General features: G+C 36.5%; 1 protein-coding gene across 1 annotated transcript; it reads right to left on the bottom strand.

Annotated features, from left to right (window-relative positions):
* Positions 1-5,619: 5,619 nt before the first annotated feature.
* LOC129441538 (uncharacterized) lies at positions 5,620-26,413 on the bottom strand. Its single transcript, XM_073871695.1, has 20 exons — positions 26,214-26,413; positions 24,967-26,095; positions 24,823-24,879; positions 24,587-24,695; positions 20,692-20,819; positions 20,501-20,560; positions 20,266-20,399; positions 19,625-19,796; positions 15,914-16,002; positions 15,442-15,570; positions 14,842-14,938; positions 14,067-14,161; positions 13,629-13,976; positions 12,386-12,550; positions 12,201-12,277; positions 11,906-12,031; positions 11,683-11,805; positions 11,479-11,590; positions 7,343-7,487; positions 5,620-7,110 (listed from the first exon to the last, which is right to left on the bottom strand). The coding sequence occupies exons 1-20, from the start codon at positions 26,411-26,413 to the stop codon at positions 6,928-6,930; spliced, it is 3,678 nt and encodes a 1,225-aa protein (XP_073727796.1). The 3' UTR covers positions 5,620-6,927.
* Between the last annotated feature and the right edge of the window lie 179 nt (positions 26,414-26,592).

The following is a 26,592-nucleotide window of genomic DNA, read 5'->3' as shown; positions in this document are numbered from 1 at the left end:
AGCATTTTCGGTTTTAATGAAGAATTAATTTTGTCTCAGATGTACAGTAAAACTCTTTACAAGAGTTGTTGTAACAAATGAGACAATTGTTGACATACAGTATGAATGAATGTAGATAGCACAGATTATTTGGTCTTTAAAGAATTTGATAAGATCTTTTCTGAAATTCAAGAGGAGACACAGGAGAATATTGGGTCTTTTGCTGCTGAGAAATAATAGTTTACACCCATTAACTTCTCATGCGTTTCTGTCTAGTACATACAATGGCTAGATTTCCTGAATGTGAACTGGACTAAAATGTGATGCAAATTCTATAAATGGTAATTTACCTCCTAAGACACGAGCTTTGGCATTTCAGATTTCTTTCAGCTCTTTGGGGTTAGGAAGAACCAATAAATTTAATAAGCAAATATTTTTCTTTGAACATGAAGCAGTGTAATTGTTCACGTTTGTATACAACAGGTTCCAGTTACACACTACACAGAATTAAGTATTATGGTGCAAACAACAAAAAGTAATGTCCACGTATGTGGACACACAAGTCTTAGGATGTTAAAGAAATATACTGTACAAAAGTCTTAGGGCACCATGCTACCATTAGATTTGTTGTTTTTGCAATTGTATAGTGATCATATATAATTATTTTCTCTGTCTCTTTATTACAATACAACCAGAAAATACAGGAAACGTGTATGTAGTAGCCTATTAAAAACAGTATAAAAGTATAAGCTGAAGTGTGAAGTATTTCGGGTAAACTACCCTTCCACTTGAGCAATAGCAGGCAGTTGCAGGATCTCTTAAACCTACATAAAATTAAATCCTAATTCTAATTGAATGACTTCAGGACTTCAGTCTCCTCAAAAAGGCTCAAGATGTGTTTCGTGCCAAGAGAGGTCACAATAAATGTACTGACTGATGCCTGAAGAAAACATTTAGCTCTGAAAATGGTTTTGTTTTTAAATACATATTTCCTGTATTTTCTGTTTGTATCTTAATAAAAAAATAGTGAAAAAGCTTTGCTAAAACAACAAAGCTGGTGATGGTGCCTAGTAAGACTTTGTACAGTACTGTAGTAAACAAAAAACTATACTATTTGGTGAATTACCCTCGTCTGTGAAATTTGGAGAAATGTTGGAGGTTTTCATCTTTAATTTTTTTTTTACATTTATGCATTTGGCAGACACTTTAATCCAAAGTGAGTTACAATACATTGTTTTTGTCAGTATGTGTGTTCCCTGGGTTCAGACTCACAACCTTATGCGCTGCTAACGCAATGCTTTACTGAGCTATACAAGCATTTGTATGACTTATTATTCACTTTTGTTCAACAGAGTAAAGAAAGACACACAATGTTGGAACAACTTTAGGGTTAGTACAATTTTTGGCTTAACTATTCCTGCACTCTAAAAAAATGCTTGTTTGATTTAACCCATAGTTGGGTCAAATATGGACAAACTCAACAGTTTGATTCATTTGAACAATAACAACCCATTTCAACCTATAAGGTCCACGGCATAATTATGGAAATGTTGGGCTTTTGGCTTTAGTTCATCACCTCTGGACATGACAGATCTTGATAATGACTGTAAGTTTTTCCTTATAACAGTCAAGCTGTGTGTTGTTTTGGCAAACATGCATGAATCTACTTTATACCACGGGCCTATTGAATGATTAATTCTGATTGGCTGAGAAATGTTTCATGGGTGTTGATTATTTTTCTGTAAACTGCACATCTTATAAATGTCTTAAACATAGGCACCAGAGTAATGTTTGTGGTAACCATGGTATAAGAGGAATTATTGTCCCCGGTCCTTTGAATTATTTGAAAATAATGCACACCTGCGGTGTAACGGCACTTCGATTCGTGTCGTGCCACATTACCATCTTGAGAGTGCACTATTTTCGAAAAATTCAACGTCCCGTCGTCAATTACTCCTTACGTATAAAATGTAGAATTTAAGATAGAAAATGCATGACTGTCAATCCTAGCACAAGATCTAATTTGTGCGGAAATGTGAAAGTAATTTTACTTTAAGTACATTTCAAGTATATTTTAAAGAGGAACAATGGTCCGATTCACGATTTTACATTTCCTTTGATGTGTATTAGTATATTAACAATATGCAAAAGGTACAAATAAACAATGACGTGAGTTATCTTTCCAACGTAAATCTCTTTTCTTGAACTACAAGAAACACACGGATTGTAGGCAACAATTTACTTCATGGGATTGGTGATGTAGACAACACATTATTTAACATTATCATAATTCCTCTCGCTTTGACTCACAGCCTGTAAGTTAACTCCTGTTAACATTGCATTGTGAGCAAATCTTTTAAACATGGTAAAGAGCGTCACATTTGCTGCTGACGTCAGAGATATTCAGGCCAATCACATTGTACAGATTAGCCGGCCAATCAGAGACACAGAGCTTTTCAGATTGATAAGTTTTGTACAAAATCAATGCTTTTCAAGTACGGTATGTGGAAAATAATGTGTTTTTTTTAACCATAAACCATGCAAACACAAAAAATAATACATACAAAAAAGTTGTTTTCGGCAATGAAATACTTTAAGTATCTGTACTTTATTACAGTGTTTGTCTTGTACTATACTACATTCTAGCATAAAAAACGTTTTTTATTCGACTACTTTCATTTAAAATGACCTTTAATACTTAATTACCTTAAAAATCTAAAAGTTTTACTTGAGTATTAGTAAGTATTACATTTTTTATGTACTTAAGTGGGTGATTCGCACGAAACCATTGAAACACCACAGCACTAATGATTTTAGCTTTAAAATGTGTAATATAGTAACATTAAAAAGCATCAGAATTAACACAATACTGTGTTCTATCTTGCACAATGTGTGATTTCAACATAAGAATTTATAATTGGAAATTTTATCTCATTTTCTGCTGAAATTCTCATTACCGCAATGTGTCCAGCTGTGTTTGAACATGAGTTATGTTGTAATTTAATCAAATTAACACAAAAATATTAAGAAAAAAAATAAATGGATGTTTTTGCTAGACTACTTTAGATGACAGAAAAAATATTTACTGAATATTCATGTATAATAATAATGAAGAAAAATTAGGAAAATGATGTGTCCATGCCTGATGTTCTCATCCTCCACAACACTTTTTAAGAACAGTTTAAGCACACATACAGAATTTTAATAAAGTTTGATTTTGAGTGACCAAGCACATGGACCAGTTACTTCAAGATGGCTACCAGGTAAGATCATTTTTTTACAGTTAATTTGAAATATTGTCTTGTCAGAATGCTTACACGACATTTTGATTATCATTACCGCAACAGATGCTTATTAAATGTTAATTTAATTAATAGAAGCATAATACTTTGATTTTAAATGCATGTGCAGAATATCCAAATTATGTTCTTTCAGGTTTGTCATGTCATTTTGAAAATATGTCAGTGTTGATGTTTTCTTACTGTTGCGGTAATGAGATTTTTTAGGACTGATTTTTTAAATTATGTTACAAAAAGTGTTAAATGATAAGTAAAAGTTTTTAAATTAATGTTCCCATTTACTCCAGACTTTGTTTTTCAATGTCTGGTGGGAAAAAAAGTAAATTTAAGCAATTTTTACATTTTCATGCTTGACATTTTTAAAACCAAGTTTTCGTGAGAATCACCCAAGTATTAAATGTAAAAAACAATGCGTATTTATGAAATGTAGGTAGGGGTGTGAAAAGTATCTAGTAAAGTAAACGTTTGCCGATATACATAACGAAGTGCAGATATACTTGAAAAATGTACTTAAGAAAAGGTAAAAATACTTCAATACGTTGCACCTCTGAATTTGCTATATGAAGTTTCTTGCATCTCACAGGACTTTTTTGCTGAAAGGCATACAGTTTTATCTTTACTCATTGAAGTGTTTTTACTCTTTACTATAGTGTTCTTAATTGTTCAGAAGCATGATTAATTGGCACTGGATTTGGTTACTTTAGCTCAGAGATATTGCAGCCATCAACACCTGTCGCATTTCTCCTGAAAATTACAAAACTAACTTTACACTTTTGGTATTATTATCTGAACAGCCAAGACCCCTTAGGATACTAAAGGAGACTTACTTGGAGGTTGCTACAGGACACACCTGAGTGTTATTAAAACTGGCTGGGAAAAGCCGCTGCTCGTATGCCAGATCTGATTATGACATTTCTGGGAAGCCACAGTATCATAGTGTGGCATGAGCATTGTTTGTGTGCCCAGATTTGATACCCAGAATCCACTTGAGACGGCGTGCGGTTTACCAACTGTACCCTCCAATAATAAATAAATCATGCAACATATTTTACTTTGTACAAAACAAGACCCTTATATAAAACTTGAAGAATTTAAAACTAACTTGTTTTATAAAAACTATGGATAAAAACATAAAAGTAATTTGAATGGATTTAATGGTTTTAATGTAAATGTGTTTGTTTTAAAGAACGCTATAATGCTCTTTAATGTAATGTGTTGGGGTATATTGGTGGGATTTTATCTGGTGGATGCATGGGAACCAATAAAACACCATTAAATCCTACATGGAATAAGACCTAAAACACACTACATTAAGGGATTTTGTAATGGTTTTAATGGTGAACAGGTAATGAATTATAATGATATTGGTCATTGAACCCATTTGATTTATTTATTTTTTGCAGGATTCAATAACCAGCACGTTTCCACTGATGCATTCTGATGTCGTGTGTGGTGTCGGGTGGATTTGCCGCTGCAATTGATACTGATGATAACAGACTCTCTCACTCCAGAAAACACAGGTGTGGTAAACAAAGAATATGAAGCCAATATTGTTATTTGTAAATGAAGAATGTGTGATGCACACGTACACATGACTCCTACAGATATAATGATTGCCGAATTTGATTAAACCATTTAATTTACACTGACACAGTTTGCTGTTTGTAGGATGCACACAATATCTGAGAAATACAAGATGTAGACTACTGTCCAAAAGTTTAAAGTCCCTTCACTAGTCTTTAAGTAGTATCAAAAGTCTTGTTTAATAATGTGAACTTATTGTTAAAAATGCATCTCAGGGCGAGACCACAAATAATGATTGAGAAAAAGACAAGAGTACATTTCTGAAAATGAAAAAAGGTTTTACTTTGAATTGACCCTTTCGTAAACAATTCACATTTATTACAATACACAATTTATGAAATTATTTTTTATCTAACATTGGAAAAATACTTACATCGCTGTACCCCAATGAAGCCAGGTTGGTTAAAAATTTGATACATTTTTAAAATAGTTAATTCAGATGTTCCCACATTTAACTTATTTTAAAATTACACAATATATCTGATAAAGTGTGGAGCCCTGCATATTTCACACCCCTGTCCATCACAGTATATTAATGGCCATATCAAGAGTAAATTATGCTAATAAAACAATAAAAACATGACGCAAATTCTGTATTTAATGGTTTTAATGGGAATTTTATTGGTTGTAATGGAAACTATTATGGTTTCTGGGTCGCTGCAGGTATGTGTTGAGTTCTGTTGGTGGGAACATTAAATCCTACTGGAATATGTCCCAAAAGGGATTTAATGGTATAAGGTAATGGTTCCTAATGCTCTTTTTATGAAAACCAATAGAATTTCTGTGATGGTTTCTGTTGTGTTATTTCCTGCAGGGAAATAAAGGCAGTGTATCTATTTCATTTTGTTTAGAGAGACGGTGGAGTATTGAAAATTCCCTCCAGAAAATCTTATTTATTTGGGTCACGCATGGGCTGCATTTGTCTAAGCTTTGTTTGGTTTTGAATAGAGCGCTGTACATCAAAGAAGAAAAATATTCATACAATGCCATGAGAGAAGGACATCTGATACTGTATGTCCATAATATGACATTTTCACTTTTTTATTTTACACTGAGATTGCTACAGGGGATTGTTATAGTGTTACTTTACCAGTTAATAAGATTTCCCACCTTTCAAGATCAAATTCACCTCTTCATATCTTACTTTTTTATGCATAAAAGTTTTTAAACGTTTTCTTCCAAATATGATTTATATTGTGCACAACAATATCCTTACATCTTATATCCTCATTTTCATATTCGCGAGCATTAAAAAACAAGAACCCTTTTCCATTCTGCTTGTGAAAGTGCATCTGACAGAAGACATTATAGATATTGGCTTTGGTTTTGTTTTCCGGTTAAAATAAGACACAACATGATCAATTTACTCAAGCAGCAAAACTGCATATACCCAAATATACATTATGTGTGTATTTACAGAGTTAAAATATAATAGTTTGAGGCTCATAAGCTAAGATTGAATAAGATTTATTTTTGAACAATCTGATAAAAGTCTTTTTTGTATGAAACCTCATCTTTACATTGCATTATTATTAAAGTGCTTTCTAAAGGATGTGAATGACATTGTGGCAGATCTGCGAGACGCATTAGGTTGCTTAGCTACTTTTCAGATTATGTGTGAGGGAAAATAGTTGAATATTTTACACCAACCAAACAGTTTAAGCTGCCCTGCTATACACGAACAAAACCAGCAATGACCAGAGGCTTAAAACACACACAAACAAATACTGACCGAAACCTGACTGCTGTCTCTTATTGTCAAATGAAACCTTCAGCTTAAAGGAAAATGAGTGATAGTTAAACAAATATGGGAACCTAAAACATTAAAATCCCCCTTCTGCTTCCAGGTGATATGCTATACCATTATTGAAAGGTTGAAATATGTGTTGCTGAAACAGAGAAAAATGTAAGCACTGATTATTGCGGCTACATACGAGACTCAATTCTGCCCCCTATTGTTCATGGTCATTATAGCAGACAGACAGTGACATTGTGTAAACTTTTTGATCATATAAGAAACAAAAAGTTGTAGTAGAGAAGACCTTTTAATGTGCTTGAGAAGTGCTCAGAGAGAGAGTAAGTTACATCTGGCTGTCCTGTTGTTTATGGGATGTCGGTTATGTATCTTCCTCTGGAGCTGAGCTTTGGCCAGATCAGCCGAGAGCGCATCGGCCATCTTCTCTGTGGTCTGTTTCATCAGAAAGGCCGCCTTTAAGGCTTTGTCCAAAGTCTTATGTATTGATTCCTCCTAATGAGAATAAAACATGGATCAATGAAAATCAAACTTTATTCATTGCATAAAACTTCATAGAAGTCATAAAAGATCATCCCAATGGTGAAACACATGCACAAACTTCTTTTTGTAAATCGTTTATTAATTCTTTTCATCTCAGATGTGCCTGAATGTGACATGCGAGAATGATTCTGAACTGATGCATTTGTTTCAAAAATGTGCTTTATTAAGCGTATGATAAACTGACCCTGCTTGTGTAGCGTCGTCTTGCACCGGTCCGCTGTGATGTCTGCTGAAAAAAGACATTACTGGGAAGCAGTGCAGAGTCAGATTGAGTAGAGCGTCTCCTACTGGACACAGGGGGTACTGACTCCCGATCTCGTACTTTAAACCTAAGAAAAGACAACACTGTTAAGTATTTTAGTTACAGCGATCAATTATGTGTTATAAAGCTAATTTATTTTTCAGCAATGTTTTGGATGTGACAAAAAAGAACACAAGTTTTTGGAAGACAACATACTTTGTAGGAATTCTGTAAATTAAAGGCACAATATGTAGGATTTTCACCACTAGAGGTCGCTATTAGGCAATTACAATGGCTAACGGCGAGTTCAGACTGCATGATTTTTAAAGTAGTCGGGTCACAGATTTTTATACCGTATGATGGGGTGTAACGGTACAAGTATTCGTACTGGAACGTTTCGGTAGAGGGCTTTCGACACGGTGCACATGTGCACCGAATGGCCGAATGCAATCTTTTGTGTGCGGAACATAGGTCAATTTTCGTGTTTCCACACGAACGTATTAAGTGGCCTGCAGAAAGATTTTTATTTACTTAGTTGTATATTCGTTTGATTATTGATGTAAACGTTTGCTTGTTGTGTCTAAATGCACGTGTTAAACGCTGTTACAGGGAGAATAAGGAATGCGTGATCAGATTTTTCATCTGCACCTCACGTCAATCATGTCATTGACTGCGTTTACATGCACCCTAATAATGCGATTATAATGGGATTTTGTCAATACTGCGATTATAATTTACCTCATGTAAACGAAATAATTCGATAAAAATAATGCGATTAAGCTCATAATCGCAGTAAGTATAATCGCATTAAAAGAGGTGGCGTACGCCGTTTATAATCGCAGTATGCGTCCATGTAAACGCTTTAATCGCATTTATACCGCACTAATTAAGTGCACGTGTGTTTTAGTCACGCACCTTAAGCACAAATTCGTTTTAAACTTGACATAGGAAGTTTTACATGAACTCCGCCAACACGACTCGCTGTCAGCAGTCTGCCTTCATTCAGAAACAGCTCAAATAACACGACAGCAGTGTATAAAAGCTTAAGGGACATTATAACGATAATTATAACGATAAATATATTAGTGACCACATCATAATGATAACTTCATGCTAATTCGCTCAACGAGCGCGCCATTACCTAATATTGGATATTTCTTGTAATAAAAACTTCTTTGAAATTGTTTACATGTCACTGAATGTATGCTGTTCTTGTTGCATTTACACAGCGGGAAACCAGCAGATGTCCTCAACTCACTGCGTTTCGCGTAACTGAACAATGAATGTAGTAGGTTAATATCTTACCTTTTGGCGTAGTCAGTGTGGTAGAAAAATTTCACAGCAACAACTGCATCAGCTCTGTATACGTTACCTGAGGTAATTTTATGTTATAACCTCAGCAATGAATGAGCTTTCTACTGCATTTTAAGTGCGCGTGCACTTCAAGTTCAAATAGATTTGATTGGCTGTCAATAGTTTATTGTTCATCATGTGCCAAAATTGCTATCGTTATAGTTGTTGTGTGAGCTCTGCTATTATAAAACGATTTTTAAAACTATATTTTTATATCATGTGAACGCCCTTTACAGGCACTGTCATATTTATATCTTCATCATGGCACCGAATAATGAAATACATCTATAACAACGTGTTTGTCATTTAACGTAAGTAAATTTAAACAGTGGACCATATATGTGAATTATCCGAAAATAAAAACTGCATGTAAACCGGAGTGAAGAGGTTAGCTCCAGTCATGTAAACAACTTACTGCGATTAAGACCTTACTCGCATTATTGGAAATAATCGCATTATTGGTGTGCATGTAAACGTGGTCAATGTCACAATGTGATCAGTTAATCGGGTCGGGACAGAGAAGAGCTGTAACCCGGGCTTACTCAGCTGTTACTCAGCTGCGGAGGGGTTAGTTTGTTTAAGTCACAGCTTACATTGGCGACACAAGCAAAGATTAGGAGAAACGTGCAAAAGATAAAAGATGCAACTCACTCATCTCAATATGAGTGTATAATAAGTATATCATCATGTTGCTTGCTATGCAGTTACACATAGAGCAGTAATATTATTTTATACAGAGATGGTACATAACCAATTCAATACTGTGACTTAAAAAAATCCAAAATAAATCAAAACAGAAAAATTTTTTGGTGGCAAAAATGTAGGCTAATAGTTTAATAAATGTATTCAGGAATTTAATTTGTTAGATTAGTGCAAGGTTTTAGTAGAAAAAGTTTAAGAGAAGGTTAAGAAGAGATTAACCTACTGTTATAAAATAAAAGTATGTTATTTAGTGGAGAACTTTGCAGCAGTATTTTATTTATTATTCTTTTTTATTTTATATATATTTTATTTATTATATTTTAATAAAAAAGTGTTTAAAAAAATGTAAACAAATTGTTAAAAAAAAGTTTATAGTAATAAACAACCTGTAGTTTAATGTATGCATTTTTCCCCTTACTGTACCGAAAACTAACCGAACCGTGGTTTTAAAACCGAGGTAAGCACTGAACTGTGATTTTTGCGTACCGTTACACCCCTACCGTATGATTTTTTTACCATAGGACGAATCGCCGACAACTTTGTCCGGTCCGCAACCTACGTCTCACAACCATACCTATGCGAGAAGTGACAAGGAAACAACGCGAGGTCACGTGTGAAAGACCGAAGTCCCCCACATGGGACTGGCACCTCCCTGAACTTCCAGCTCCCCCCGTATGTTGCTCTATTATTGGCTGTATCATTTTCAGTCAAAACACATTTTACACGGCATGATTTTGAATCGCCGACAAGTCCAGATATCTAGCATGCCAGATATCTCACGGGTGTCGGCATTCGGCAACTCATCTGCGATTCTCTCAGATCGTGTGTTTGATAATCCACACGCGTGCACGATTTGCCTGTGATTTCCGTCATTTGTCTGCGATATCTTAAAACCTGTCAACAAGTCAAAATCAGGACTAAAATTGTGCAGTCTGAACTCAGCATAAGCTTAATGAGGTTATGAAGGAGAGTGGAACGATGGGAGATGTTGTTTTACACCATCCAGAGATGTATGATATTCGCTAATTATGTTCACAGATGAGGTTATGAATTAATTTAGTTTAATTTAACTGTACGTTTGATCACATTATTTAATGCCATTGTAATGAATTAGCTGCACGGCACCACAGCTGCTTGTTAGATTTTGCCACATCCGCATTTGTCCACTTGTGTTGCCATAGCTTTTATAACCAGAAACTGAGAATAGTGCGGATATTAAGGGCACACTCACTAGGCTAGTGTGATCGCTCCGTACCGTGCCCTGTGCAGTTAGGTTTTTCGCGCCCTGACAGGATCGGCCAAATTACAGTGTGAGCGCGTGCTTCTGGCGTAGTAGAGAGGGCGGCCAATCGCGCTCGGGGCACGGTTTGGTTGGGTTAGGTATAATTTGAGTGTGCCCTAAGACAGTGGTTCCCAAACTTTTTCAGCCTGCGGCCCCCCTTGTGTACGGTGCATTCCTTCGCGGCCCCCCAAAGAAAATTTGTGACAAAAAACTGTTCTAAAACTCAACATTTTAATAAAAAAACATTAAATTATACAAAAAATAGTGCTTTTGGTTAGTAGCCTTATTTGTTTTAAATTTAATTACACAGAATTCACGATAAATTAATGTATCTCATAAAACTGGGACCCCCTTGGCACCATCTCGCGGCCCCCCTGGGGTTTGAAAACCACTGCCCTAAGACACTGAAAGGGTGAAAATTACAAGGGAAAAAGGACAAGGGATAAAACAGGAATATTTGTGGATTTACAAATGCTTGGGAACTTTTGGGATAATCTAAGTGCAACCTCATTAAATATATCACACTGTGCAAGTGATTTTGGGATATTTTATAACAAAAATTATACATATTGTGGCTTTAAAACGCAAAAACCAACAGCAACAATATAAACAAATGGAGAATGAACAGCATGAAAAAACAATATTTATGTGTTCTTAGATACTGTGATTGTATGAATGACATGATACCTTAATGTCTATATGTTTAGTTGTCTGTGAGTGGTTAAATTGGTTTATTGCTTACCCAGCAGGTAGACTATAAGAAGATCCATAGTTGACCTGCAGCAGAGGTTTATGGGAAGGATTAGCAGGAAGAGACGTGACAAGTTTTTTGCTGTTAATAAAGAGATTTCCCACTGAAACGACAAATCAACTCTGTGCATAAATTTACCACGGTAAGCATTATTGGCAAAACAATCCCACAATAACTGAAGGCAAAATGACTCACTTGCTGGCCTGTAGATGGCGCTACTATATGTTGGTCTTGTGTCAGCAGTGGTATTGTGAATGGTCGGCCCATTACTGGTTCTCTGATGGTTACCAGACGTGAGCTGAGATGTGTCCACTGATGCTGCGATCATTAAGAGTAGAACCGTTCAGAACATATTAATCATACTATAATATGAGATACAATAAATAACATTATTACATTACAGGTGTAGTCATCCTACCCTTGGATGAAGATCTACATGATCTTCTGTCAGAGAGAGCGCTGAAGTGGCCGTGTGTTGGTTCAAGCGATGGACTCAAGCCTCTCTGGAAGCTCAATGTGTGATCTGAATCTTCACCGTCTGTAACTTAAAATACACAAATTGCTTTAATTTCACTTTATTCTCCTTTAAATACCTACAGTATTACCATTACCCCCAATATTTGTATGCATGCATTTAGATATGACATGCAGCTTTGCTTTTTGATGCAGAGACATTGAAAACAGGATTAAATCTGATGTGTGAAGCTGTCAACCTTTTCTCTTGTTGAGCTCTGTATCAGAAGAGATCCAGTCCTCAGTTCTCTGATGGCTTGAGTCTGTCTTCACACGTCTGATGTAGATTGATAAAGTTTATTAGTTTGGCTAATGTTTAAGAAGCAACAGCCTCATACGTTAACTGGAAATATAATAGGTCCTGTTTCTTAAACGGTTTAATTACCTGCTGGAGCCGGTTCTGTTCTGACCTCTGTGCTTTCTTTCTGAATGAGATCTGCTGTTGGGGTAATCCAGCCGTCTGCTCATATGAGGTAGATGACTTAAACTGTCCTCTAGTGCTCTCTTGAGGTGTGAAACCTCATACTGCAGCGCAAGAATAACTTCACTACTGAAAACAATAATACAGAAATATAATCTGATCATCAGGTCAACATAAACAGTGTACTGGATGAGCCTTATCATTTTCTGCATTGTGACATTGTTTTCAAAATTTCTGTCATCATTATTGTGACATTTAGGCAAAATTGAATGTAGAAAAAAGAGTTACAAATGTTGGCATATTCAAAAGTTCCTAATGTGTACATTTGAGGTACCAATAATGCACCTTTTATTTACAAAAGTGTACGTTTTGAAAAGGTACTGCCCAAGTGAACAACTTTTGTACATTCTTGTACCTTTGTTTTTGAGAGTGTACAGTCATTTCATCTTACAATTGCACTTCTAAAGGGGACATATCATGAAAATCTGGACTTTTTCCATGTTTAACGGTACATTCACACAGGGCGTAAGCGTTGACGCCTCCCATTCACTTTTTTCACTGTGATTGGCTGTTGGCCACTCTTCAGACAAGCCTTCCGTCAAACGTTAACGCTTTCGCCCCATGTGAATGTACCGTAAGTGCTATAATTGGGTCTCCAGTGCTTTTATCAACCAAGGAAATGTGAAAAAGATCAACCCAGTAACTTAGTTTTGGTAAACCATTCTCTGCAAGTATGTGAAAAAATAGGTCATTGAAATTTGGCTCCTCTTGTGATGTCAGAAGGGGATAATACCGCCCCTTAATCTGCATTATCCAACCACAGTGCTGTGGTTGGATAGTGCAGATTAAGGGGCGGTATTATTCCCTTCTGAGCCAAATTTCAATTACCTATTTTTTCACATGTTTGTAGAGAATGGTTTACCAAAACTAAGTTACTGGGTTGATCTTTTTCATATTTCAAGCTTGACAGAATAATGGCATCGTGAAGTGCCTTTTTGACAATATGACAGTAATGACAATAAAAATACCAAATTGCAATATTTTTTCCCTAGTTACTTTTTCGCCATTTAAAGGAAGTACAACAAATATTAGTACATGTATGAAATTTATTCTTGAATGTTTTGTTACACTAATAAAAATTTGTATGAAAGTAAGAAATTAAACTAATGAGAACTGAAGGGTAAAAAGGGAGTTGAGTAAGACTCACTTGTGACAGGAACAGTGTGATGGTGAGTTTGTGTCTCGGTCTGGTCTCTGTGAGTCATGTGAAGTGTGATGCTTTCCATTATAAATGTCTCTTCTTCTTTCAGTCATCTGCTCAGCAATGGAAATGGCAGCACCTTCTGATGCGGCTTCTACCTTTGGACCTTTTAGTGGTGCATTCTGGGTAATGTAGTTGCTTGTTGTGTCCAGCTGTTCATATTGCACATTGTTCACAGTGGACTGTGGTGGTCGTGTTGTTACAGATATAGTCGTTTGCACATTTGAATGAGACATTGCGCTGTCTGAATCGCTTATATTTTCTGTGCTGATGACAACATCAGACTGCGCAGAACTGATGGAAAGAATAAATGTGAAATGTTTAGTTTTGCTGTAGAATATTTTTCATTGATAAGATTAAAGGTTTGTAAGAGTGTTTATTTACCTTAAAGCATTAGCGGCTGTCTGAGAAAGTCCTGTGTTTGGCCGACTCGCATCAGAACTGCCAAAACCGCTGTCAGCTCCTGGACTCCAAAAACTCTGAAAGACCAAAAACATCATCGTACCTACTGACACACTGTAAATACAATAACAGCTCTAACTGACACAAAACCTCACAGCATCTCTATCTGCACTTTAACTACTACTATAATTGCGACCATAGACTACTACAAGTCATAAGTCACAAAGGTACATTTGTAGCAATAGCCAACAAATGCATTGTATGGGTCAAAATGATAGATTTTTCTTTTATGACAAAAATCATGAGGATATTATGTAAAGATCATATTCCTTAAAGATATTTTGTAAATTTCCTACCGTAAATATGTGACTTTTTATTTTTGCGAGTGGATGCAGTTGCTAAGGACTTCATTTGGACCTTTAAAGGTGATTTTCTCAATATTTGGATTTTTTTACACCCTCAGATTTCCAAATATAGTAGATGTATCTTGGCCAAATATTGTCCTATCCTAACAAACCATATATCAACATGGAAAGATAAATCTCAATTTCAAAAAATTGACCCTTGTGATTGGTTTTGTGATCCGGGGTCACAATTTAACATGTGATAAATACATAATGCTGGACTATATTCCAGTTTCTTTAACTTGCTCTAATGTGTTTTAAATGTGATCTTTTATTTCCTAAAACTATTTTGTGAAAAAAATTGACTAAAATATGACTCTATCTGTTGATGTCTTCATGTGTTGTTACAGTACCTGTGTTTGGTCTGTGGTTGGGTTCTCAACAGAAGGTCCTATAATATCAGTTCCTACATCCGGCAAGTCTTCATCTGATCTTCTGATCTCCTCACGTCTATAACAAAAACATCAGATGGTGAGATTATATTTATTTTGACACATACCGTTACATGTTACTGTACCATACATGTAAATTACCTACTGTAGGCCATCAATGTGTACTATAGTATTTACATCGTATACCAATGTATTTTAAAGTATATTATGGCGTTACCATCATACATGTCCAAGAAACCATGTTGTATATAAAAAAATCATGGTTTACTTTTGATCATCAGAAATGTTGTTATATTTCTATTAGTATAACAGTCAAAGCCTCAAAAGGGATCTTTGAATTTAAGCACACTCACTAGAATTCAACTTTTCTCTGAACAACAGTAAATTTTAGCCTTTTTTAATCTAAAAAGCAAATCTTTGACCTAGCATAATTTTCTTGCAAAATTTAGCAAAGCACTGTTTTGTCATAATGATTTTTAAACTATACTATAATTCACTGATTCAATGAAAAACTTTATAATATTAAAGTGCATGTAGAGAAAATATGGCAGTGATCCTAACCTGCCGTGTGTCAGCGCTTGCTGTAATGAAGCAGTGGTATACGTTTGTGTCAGAAAGTCTTCATTGTCATCTTCCTCCTGCGTCGCCGTCAGGTTGTCTTCTTCATATCCAGTGGAGAAGGTACGACACCTCAGAGAGCAGAAGAACATACACAAGAACTAACAGGAGGTACTATGTGTTTCCATATAATGAAACTGATATTCCTACGTCTCTTTCTGTCTGTAACCCGAGCTCAGCTGTGTTAACTATCACTATATCCTCTCTCCTCTTACAACCTACATCGCTGATCTGTCTGTAAAGGCAAACAAGGGGCTGGAAATGTTGCGTTATTGTTGAAAAGTACAATCTTTTAAAATCTTATACATTTTCAATCGTATACATTTTAATACTTATTTTAGGGGATTGTGTATGTTCACCTAAGATATAGTGCTGGATCAGATCAAACAGGAAGAGAGAATAAATGTAGCCGTACTGTAGAATAAAGTTGTGATCTTCTTCCTCCTCATCTTCATCATTCTCTATCATGTTTTGTCTGACTGTAGAGATGCTGAAGAGCGATTCCTGCAATGTGACACGTGATGTTCATTCAACACAGGCATTCACAAATGTGCTACGGTTATTCAGATATCACGTAACAGAGCACAAGAAGACATGCAAATGGATATGAGGTAAACAACAATATCAGCTTCACTGTGTGTCTTCATGTGTGGTATACAACATTAATAATTTCAAACTCTGGAGAGAAGAACACAACAAGGGAGAAGTCAAATTGTATAGTCACTCTGTAGTATCTGTGTGTATATGAGTGAGTTAAAGGGATAGTTCAGCCAAAAATAAAAAAAACACCCTATGATTTACTCACCCTCAAGCCATCCTCAATGTATATGATTATCATCTTTTAGACTAACACAATCGGAGTTAAATTAGAAAATGTCCTGGCTGTTCCAAACTTTATAATGGAAGTAAATGGTGCTTCTGATTTGAATCCCCAAAAAATCCATCTACCATTCACAAAAGTAATCCACGCGGCTCAAGGGGGTTAACCCTCTTTTAACAATGTTTTAATGCGTTTCTGTAAATGCGTATGAACTTTAAAAACACATAGCATATGGCGTCCATGTGCACGAGTACTCGCGTCTCCGCCTAAACAACGGCGCTCATAACAAACGGTGTCGCGTGTAAAGCGCGATGTACGGAATTGAGTTGCATGTATATGGAATCATATAACAGCACACACTTAAAAGATCCTGCAGTGCAGCCTTACTGAAAGTTGCCATGAAGGATACAAAAGTGAATAACTGTGTTTAACACTGTACGGCATTTAACAGTTATCTGCCATTACGTGAGATCACGCGTCCTCGTTGTTAACAATGCGAAAGATTTTCAATCCAAAGCGTGCAGTCTGCTGAGGTCACTTGTGTAGGCTGGACTGCAGTGCACAAGCCATAAGCATATTACATGATAGCAAATATAAATGTGGATAAACTTACTTCAGGAATATATTTCCTTATCCAGTGCGTCTTCCATTGTTCTTCTTCTTAGGTAACGTTAACGTAAAAGATAAACGCTTCTCTACCTCAATGTCCAGACATAAATGAAGATCTTCCTCACATGTGTGTATAAAGTTTATCATCCAAACATGCGGTAAAGTCTTTAAATCTGATCAAACTTTACGCTTTGTTATGGTTTGAACTGCTATTACCATGTCAACAGCGGGTCCTGCCTGTGGGCGTGACAGCATTAGAGATAATGAAGTCAGCCAGGAAAAACAGTACTCTCTTAACTTGCCATATTTGTTTTCGATTATAATTAGCTTGTTTAAAAGTAGACATTTCAGGCTTTCTTTGGATATGTGTATCATGTTTGTATGACGAGTATTCGCGGAGGTTCAATTGATTTTCGTAATGTGTTTTAAGAGACAGCTGGTGGAGACAGAAATGTCTGAATGCGTACCCTGTTTATAATCATTATTTGACAAAAACACAAAAATTAGTTGTTATTGTGAATATACACAAATTAAAGAAGACCCTTTACAGTTTCAAATGATGTCAAACACCTAAGTGTATGATTATTAATGATGGAGTATTTTAAAGGTGCTCTAAGCGAATTCACAAGTTTTAGGCCATAAAACATTTTTTGTTTCATACAGTAAACATCTCCTCACTATCTGGTAGCTGCCTGTCCTCTGAACACACTGTAAAAAACGCGGTCTCTGTACACAGCCCAGGCTTCGCAAACTGCAGCAAAAACAGAGTGGTCAAACCTATCACCACGAAACATAACAAAGTGTTCCAGCCAATAAACGACAAGAAGGATTTGGGAGTAGGGGTTGGGCGTGTTCATGACTCGTTCAGAAAGCATGGAAGGGAGGGGGAGGAGTTTGACAACACTTCAAACATCAACAGGAAGGGACGTCACACAGATTTGCTTAGAGCGCCTTTAACTCTTTCCCCGCCATTGACGAGATATCTCGTCAATCTGCAATACCGCTATTATCCATCAGGTGGCGCTATTCCGCAACTTATAAAATCCGGAAGTATTGCCCTAGGGCAAACAGCTGTATGTCCGTGTATGTTTTAAAGATCGCTCTGCATCTGATCTCTATCAAAAGTCACAAAAATGGAATTATCTCAGCTTTTTGCTCAAAATTGGGTGTTTTTGATGAAACCTACACATATTTGAGAGGTGATAAAAACAGAACACATGAAGGTAGGATGAAACTGATTTTTTTGTTTGAAAGCAGAGAGTCTGTTGTTTTATTTCATATATTGTATGTTTATATATTTAAAAAGGAGCTTTTTCTGGAAGGCATTAAACTTTTGTGAAAATCATAAAAAATGCTGGCGGTGAAAGAGTTAAAGGAACACGCCCACATTTTGGGAATTTAGCTTATTCACCGTATCCCCCATAGTTAGATAAGTCCATACATACCTTTCTCATCTCCGTGCGTGCTGTAACTCTGTCTGATGCAGCCTCCGCTAGCTTAGCTTAGCACAAAGACTGGAAGTAAATAGCTCCAGCTAGCATACTGCTTCCAATAATCACTCTGCCCAAGTAGCAGTCCTTCGCCTTCTGAGAATATAGTTCGCAGTATGTATACTGTTAAAAGATGGCTGTGTCTCATATGACCTTGTTATTTGTACACGGTGTGACTTTACAAATCACAACACCTAAATAGGAAAATGTTCGTGTTATTTTGTCACTTATTGGGAGCAGTATGCTAGCTGGAGCTATTCACTTTCAGTCTTGGTGCTAAGCTAAGCTAGCTGGGGCTGCGTCAGACAGAGTTACAGCACGTACGGAGATGAGAAAGGTATGTATGGACTTATCTATCTCTGGTGGATACAGTAAATAAGCTAAACTCCCAAAATGTGGGTGTGTTCCTTTAAGTTGATTCTGCTATGATAAGGAGAAAACACGCCAAAACGCGGCCCCACGTTTTTGGGCCCCAGGGGGTTAATAAAGTCCTACTGAGGGTAATCAATATGATCAATATTTAAAACTTTACAAACTAAAATAACCAGTTTCCCGTATTCAACTGATGCACAAGTGCATATGAGAATACCACGTCATGCGCTGAAAAAGCAGTCTCTTGTGAACGCTTTTTTGGGCTTCAAATCAAAAGCATCATCTACTACCATTATAAAGTTTGAAACAGCCAGAACAGTTTTTATATCTCTCCTATTGTGTTCAGCTGAAAAAAGACAATCATGTACTGTACATGGAGGATGGCTTAAGGGTGAGTAAATAATTTTCATTTTTGGCTAAACTATCCATTTAAAAAGAAGAAGAGAAAAAGGACTAAAATTGTGAGGTATTAGGGGTGAAAGAGAGAAAATGTATAAATTAAAAGGTTTTGTTTATTTTTAATCTAGTTTAATCTATTAGTGATGTCTTAATAACAGGTCAACTTAGTGCTGTTTTAAAATTATTTTCTTTTATACACAGTGTGGGTTAGAAGTTTGTGTGATATAGGCTATGAGAGATGAATTATGAGTTTGTTCACTGTCAGAATTTTTTTTTAATGGTCCCACATTTTCACTGGGGCAGTACCCTTTAAATATGTACCATTTAGGTACAGATATGTATACATTTGGTATCAGGTGCAAAGGTGTACAACCACAGTGACAGCTAGGGAGCATTTTTCTGACAGTGTATGATGTGTACATACAATGTATGTTACCTCGTGCAATGACTGATGGAGTGATGGGGGAGAAATATCATTACAAGGTGGCAAAGAAGGAGTGGAGGATGATGATGACGGAGGATAGAAAAGATGGCAGACATTTCTGTCGATCTGCTCTTTAATGTCCTCCAGGTGCATGCCTATCCTGAAAATCTGTCCTTCCACCTCCCTAAACATTAATGTGAAGAGATGTTTAAAACATCTATGATTGACTCAACCTTAAAGAAACTGCATTGCTCAGTGGTTTCTCTTTTAGAGCTCAGGAGAATTTATGGAGTTCTCAAGGTTATATTTTATTTGGTCAGATATTGTTGTGAGACTTTGTTTCACATTTCACCTAAAATTATCAACGACACACATAAGACTATTGTTTACATGCTGTTACAGTACTGTATGGATTATAAAATACATCTTATTGCATAACTCTTATTGGCCAGGTAATTAATGAAAAATATAATTTCAGTTCTTATTACAGTCTCTAAAAATGTTTTACCTGCAGACTTTGGTGTCTCTCTTTTGATTTGACAGGTTTTAGACTTATATGAGTTGATTTAATTATATTAAATGAATCAGAAAGCCAGCATCAAATTTTTAAATTTTACAAATTGTATATAAATTCAGTTGACAGTGATGTTTACCTGTCAGGGTCAAACTCTCCTGTGTTTCTGGATATCCCCATGTAGTTTTGCATCTCAAGAGCACGATGCTCCTCACGTTTCGTGAGGTAATTCCTCTCCAGCTGATCCTGAGCCTCCATCATGCTCTTCAGCACCTAGAGATAGAGCCATAATGATAAAAGAGTTTAATTTTTTTTGAGAATGAAAATGTTTTATGAAATATAATATGGATCAGTAGAAGACATTTGGTGTCTACCATCTGTTGTTCTTCCACGTTCATTGTCATGGTTTGGACACATGTTTTGAATTCATCCACCTGCATAAAAATGGAAAACAGGATGCACTTTAATGTGCAGTTTAAACCCTGCGGGATTTTGCACAAACTGCTGAAATGTTGAGATAAAACCCAGAGGTAAGGAATCCTCAGCTCCTGGTGTTTTGCTGTACCTTCTGTGTAAATGAGTTGATGATGTCTTTGAGTTCAGAGGTCAGTCTATCCCCGTCTGACAGTATCTTTGCGTCTGTCGGCGCAGGTGAAGAGTTCTGCACGAGACTGCGCTGCTCCACACCTGAACCTGCCGAATGCAAAACGCAGACATGAGAACACTGTGATTATTCAAACACAAAATTAACAAAATTATTATTTTCAGAGAATGTGCTTCAGTTTTCATGCAAAGATATTGGATATAGCAAGTTTGATCACTACTATGATGAATAGGGGATAATGCAATTAATGCTTAATATGGCAGTCCCGCCCTCCAGTTAAAACAACCAAACATGAATCGATAAACACTTGCAATTCTCTGAGGTAGGGGCTCTATATAGAGTCACATGATGAGAAACACTTACCAACTTGTCTTTTATCACAATTTGCTTGAGAAACAAAGTTATGTTACAATTCATGTCAGGTTTAATTGTTGGTCAAAAGTTTGCAGTTTAACTGTGATTTAATATTAATTAAATTCTGAAGATTACATTTTCTAAATGTTCTTCATTCATGTAATGAGCACTAATATTGAATATTAAACTAGTGATGCTTCCTTTTCTATACACAGAGCTCAAATTCCTTGCATTTTCCTGTTCTCTTTTGATTGACAGGATATATTGGCCATTTCCTTTTATCGATAGATACCGATTATTGGCCGATATATCGGTGCATCTCTAGTCTGTCTCCTTCCCCATTTAAGTAGATAGGACTTGTTGCAAACATGGCCGCCTAGTAGCATTTTATGATGTAATTCAATAAAACATAACTATTTTGAAGAAAGATGTAATAAAACCCAAAACAATGCAAATGTCTGACCGTTCAAGTTAAAATATGGTTTTAATAGATTGACTAACATAAAGCTACAAAATATGTTGGTACCAAAATCATTTATGTTTCTGTAATGGTAATCTAGCAGTATGTGTAAGCTCTTTAGTCACATTAATATTTTTAATGCTGAAATATAATTATTCTTCTAATCCATGAATTTTCAAATTTACTGCACTTTATTATGTTTTATTCAGACGCCCGATTCCAGTTATTTTACTTGCAGTCTTTAATAGAAAAATACGTTTTTTTTTTGGTTGAATGTTTGCATTTGATTAATTTCTGACTTCTGATAGAAGTTGAATGTGCAGACTCAAAATTTGGTTATAAAACATGAATCCAGTTTGACCCTCATTGCTCCTGTTCAAAATAGTGAAACGTGAACTCTGGAAAGGAAAGAGTCCACATTGAAGCATTGATGATCTTGAAGACAAATATACAGGTGCCCTTCTAAATTTGGTAAGCACTGTATATAAATATATATAATTATTGACACAACCCCATATATATATATATATATATATATATATATATATATATATATATATATATATATATATATATATATATATGAAGAGTTTGGTTCCAAAACGCAATAAACGCCATTTTTGAAAAAAATGAGTTACTGCCAGAATCAGTATTATATCAGGTCAGTATTATAAAGTAAATTCTTAATTTTATGCAAAATCCAATTTCCGCAGTGTTATTCTGTCATCTTTTCTCCCTTTTTTCCCAAAATGCAATAAACGCCACTCTACCTTTTCTACAGAATGCCATAAATCCACTCCTCCACAGATTACAGCGCACCTCACGCAATGTAAACAAAGAATGGCGGCGCGCTGAGTACACGGAATCCTAGTTTTCCTCATCTACTTTGTACTTCGTGATTACCAAACAAACAAAAACAAAATAATACTTTAATAGCATTGATAAACCTGTGATGGTTTTCTGTGACGTGAAAGAAACGTAAGCCATCAACATCTAATAATTTACGCAGAGGAACTCGGGAGACGGGTGCTTGTTTGGCCGGGCTGACAGCATCAAGTTACTGTCATGATAACACATTGACCCCAGGGGATCTTATGAAAAACTTTCCATAATCTTACTCAAAGTCAACGAAAATCGAGCAGGACCAAAACATTTTACAGCTGATCGCTTTGAAAAACGTTAAGCGAGGACGTCAGTATAACCGATGACTTCTTAATATCACAAAGTAAGTGTTTTGATTAATGACAATAATGTTTATATTTTTAATTAGTGTGTACAACTAGTCAACTAAATGAATATAACATGGCAAAGATGAATGCACATTTATAAAGGCTATTGATTCAATAGATTTATAGCATTTTTAATAAAAACTTGTCATGGATTTATTGCATTTTGTGGAAAAATAATCCGTTTTTATAATAAATCTTTGAAAATCAAGTTATGGATTTGAATTTTTTATGTTTTTATAACCTAAAGATGCTATGTGAAAGTTTGTAACAGAAAATAGTGGTTTTCATCTTGTCACTTTCTTGGTATAGAAAACACGTTTTTACCCAAATTTGTCAAAATTGATTTATTGCGTTTTGGAACCAAACTCTTCATATACACACAGTGAGGAAAATAAGTATTTGAACACCCTTTTGCAAGTTCTCTCACTTAGAAATCATGGAGGGGTCTGAAATTGTCATTGTATGTGCATGTCAACTGTAAGAGACATAATCTAAAAAAACAATCCAGAAATCACAATGTATGATTTTTTAACTATTTATTTGTATGATACAGCTGCAAATAAGTATTTGAACACCTGTCTATCAGCTAGAATTCTGACCCTCAAAGACCTGTTAGTCTGCCTTTAAAATGTCCACCTCCACTCCATTTATTATCCTAAATTAGATGCACCTGTTTGAGGTCGTTAGCTGCATAAAGACACCTGTCCACCCCATACAATCAGTAAGAATCCAACTACTAACATGGCCAAGACCAAAGAGCTGTCCAAAGACACTAGAGACAAAATTGTACACCTCCACAAGGCTGGAAAGGGCTACGGGGAATGCTTTGGGGTTGTTTTTCTGCACATGGGACAGGGCATCTGCACTGTATTAAGGAGAGGATGAGCGGGCCCATGTATTGCAAGACTTTGGGGAACAACCTCCTTCCCTCAGTTAGAGCATTGAAGATGGGTCAAGGCTGGGTCTTTTAACATGACAATGACCCGAAGCACACAGCCAGGATAACCGAGGAGTGGCTCTGTAAGAAGCATATTAAGGTTCTTCTGGCGTGGCCTAGCCAGTCTCCAGACCTAAACCCAATAGAGAATTTTTGGAGGGAGCTCAAACTCAGCGACAGGCCAGAAACCTGACTGATCTAGAGAAGATGTGTGTGGAGGAGTGGGCCAAAATCCATCCTGCAGTGTGTGCAATCCTGGTGAAAAACTACAGGAAACGTTTAACCTCTGTAATTGCAAACAAAGGCTATTGCACCAAATAATAACATTGACTTTCTCAGGTGTTCAAATACTTATTTGGAGCTGTATCATACAAATAAATAGTTTAAAAAAATCATATATTGTGATTTCTGGATTTTGTTTAGATTATGTCTTTCACAGTGGACATGCACCTATCAACCTGATCTCACGACCCTAAACTGAAGCGAAAATGGTTTGAAAATAGGAAAAAGCAGTTGAGTAACCAATCCGTGAGAATGCCACCGAAAAAGACAGTCCGTAGCAGGGCCACGGAAAAATGCGGAGATCCGTGAGAATGCCACGGAAAAATGAGCACAAAATTCCGTGACTATCCCACGGAACTTTGTGAGATCATGTTGCAACTATACAATAACAGTTATATATATATATATATATATATATAAAAGCAAATTAAATGTTGTCTTTGACTTTTTCTTAAAATGTCTTCCTTATTGTGAGGCCACCTGATATAAAAACCCTGTTTAACCGCTTAAGAAACCATCTCATATTTCTCTGCTGCCAGGGTTACGTTGTAACACAGCACTACTATTAAAGCAAGACACAAAATAACATCTTGCCTGCAGTTGGTGCCTGTGGGGTCTTCGCTGTCAGTTTGGTGTTGTCATTATTGCCGATGGTCTCATTCCAGTTGATGGACACAGAAGGCTCGCTGGAGGCATGGATCTGCTATTTGAGAGTGATCAAATCCCCAAAATACATTTACTCATATTGGCCGGTAAATGATAACACTATAAAGGTAGACATTAACTTCTAAGAATGAAAGAAATCTTTATAAAAATCTCTTGATTCTCACCTGCCCAATAAGATTCTCAGTTTCAGTGTATTTAGCGATTAACCTGTCATACTCAGCCTGTAAACCAACCAGAGGATCCGAAATTAGTTAAACTTGCACAAAAGAGCATAACCAGTCCAGTACCTGTAACAAATATAAATTCACCTGTAACTGATGTGCTAGTCCGGCTTGTTCGTCCTTATCTGAGAAGTAAGGAGAGTCCTCTAAAACCCTGCTGATGACATCAGCTGTGGCTGTACACGAGGAGGGGCTTTTACCCAGAATTCCCGGTGAAGACTGAACTCGAGGAATAGTTGGTAACTGTCCGATGGGTTTGACGGATCCATTACCTTTGGGTATTTTAACTTTAGGTGCCACTTTAGAGAAGTCAGGGAGAGGGTAATGCACCTGTCCCTGTCCATATTTCATTTCACTGAAGGACCTGGTCCTGCTGAAGGTAAGCTTAGGATCTGCTTTAGACAGATCTAGAGAGTTGCAGCTCTGTTTACCATGATTATCTTCATCTTCCTCTTCATCATCCACAGAGCATCGACTGGTATCTGCATCATCGATGCACATGTTTTCATCACTGCAGTTGCTTGCTGCTTCTTGCGTACCTTTTCCTAAATCTTCAAACAAGCCATGACCCTCAGCAGTTGAGAAATCAGGTTCCTCAGATTTATTTTGAATCTTTTCCCTCTCATCTGAGCTGACTGGTGGAGCATTAGAAACTCGATTCAGCACGCTTTCATCAATGCTATCCATCAGAGAGATCTCTGGTAGGGTCTCAGCATCGATCATCTTGCATGGGTTCAGCAGTTCCTCCCGAGAAAAGTGTCTGAGAAGAAAATCAGTGATGTGGGTCGCAGCTTGGATGGGCTTGGCTGAGGGAGGGGCCACGTCCTGCATTGCTTTTTGATCGGAAGCAAGAACAGATTGAAAGGTGTCTCCAACAATTAAATCCTGAATGGGCATCACAGCACCGCTTTCACAAAGATTATATGATTTTGATTTGGTTTTGTGGTTGGTGTGTGCACCATCATATGGGAGCTCCTCATGCTCTTCATCACTGGTGTTGATAGCATCATCTTCATGTTTTCGACTGATCGGCTTTATTGCAGTTCTCTGTGTCTGTATTGAAGGGTTTGTGGATTTATTCCTGGTGTTTTTGTGCTCCGAACACTCATTGCTGATGGATTCAGCACTTTCTGTGGAGTTCTCTTCAGTCTCACCTGATAGCTCTGTGTTATCTGTATACACAAATGACAAATGACATTTATAGATTTGGCAGATGCTTTTATCCCAAATTAATTACAGTGCATTCAATTGTATTTAAATTGCTGGAATTGTACAACCCTAGATCTTATCTCTATTAGTTATCTGTGAATTTTGGGCTCTCCGGTGCATCAGACCCCTGGGACAAGTGCACAGTGAAGGCGCCCTGTACATCACTGAAATTCAGGCTTTCATCATCACTGATATCCACAAAAATACTCTGCTCGATGCGTCTCTCCCACAACACAGATGACGATGTGCTGGGAGCGTGCGCGTCCTCTGCGTCTCCCGCGCGCGCCCCATCACACGCGCGCTGGGGACTTGTGTCTTCACTCATTCCCTAGCAACAAAGACGCAAGAAATTAAACTTAAAAAACTGTTTCTAAAGCAAAATTATTAATAAAGCATCACTCAAGACTGAGCTCCTAGCACGTGCTGTTTTACACGTGCATTATTTCATTCAAATAGTTTCAATTCAATTATCATGTATTTATACTAAGCGCTCTTCCGTTTGTT

Source organism: Misgurnus anguillicaudatus, chromosome 2 (assembly GCF_027580225.2).
Source record: "Misgurnus anguillicaudatus chromosome 2, ASM2758022v2, whole genome shotgun sequence".
Lineage (NCBI taxonomy): Eukaryota > Metazoa > Chordata > Actinopteri > Cypriniformes > Cobitidae > Misgurnus > Misgurnus anguillicaudatus.
Note: the sequence above shows the minus strand (reverse complement) of the source record. Positions and strands in the feature narration are given on the sequence as shown.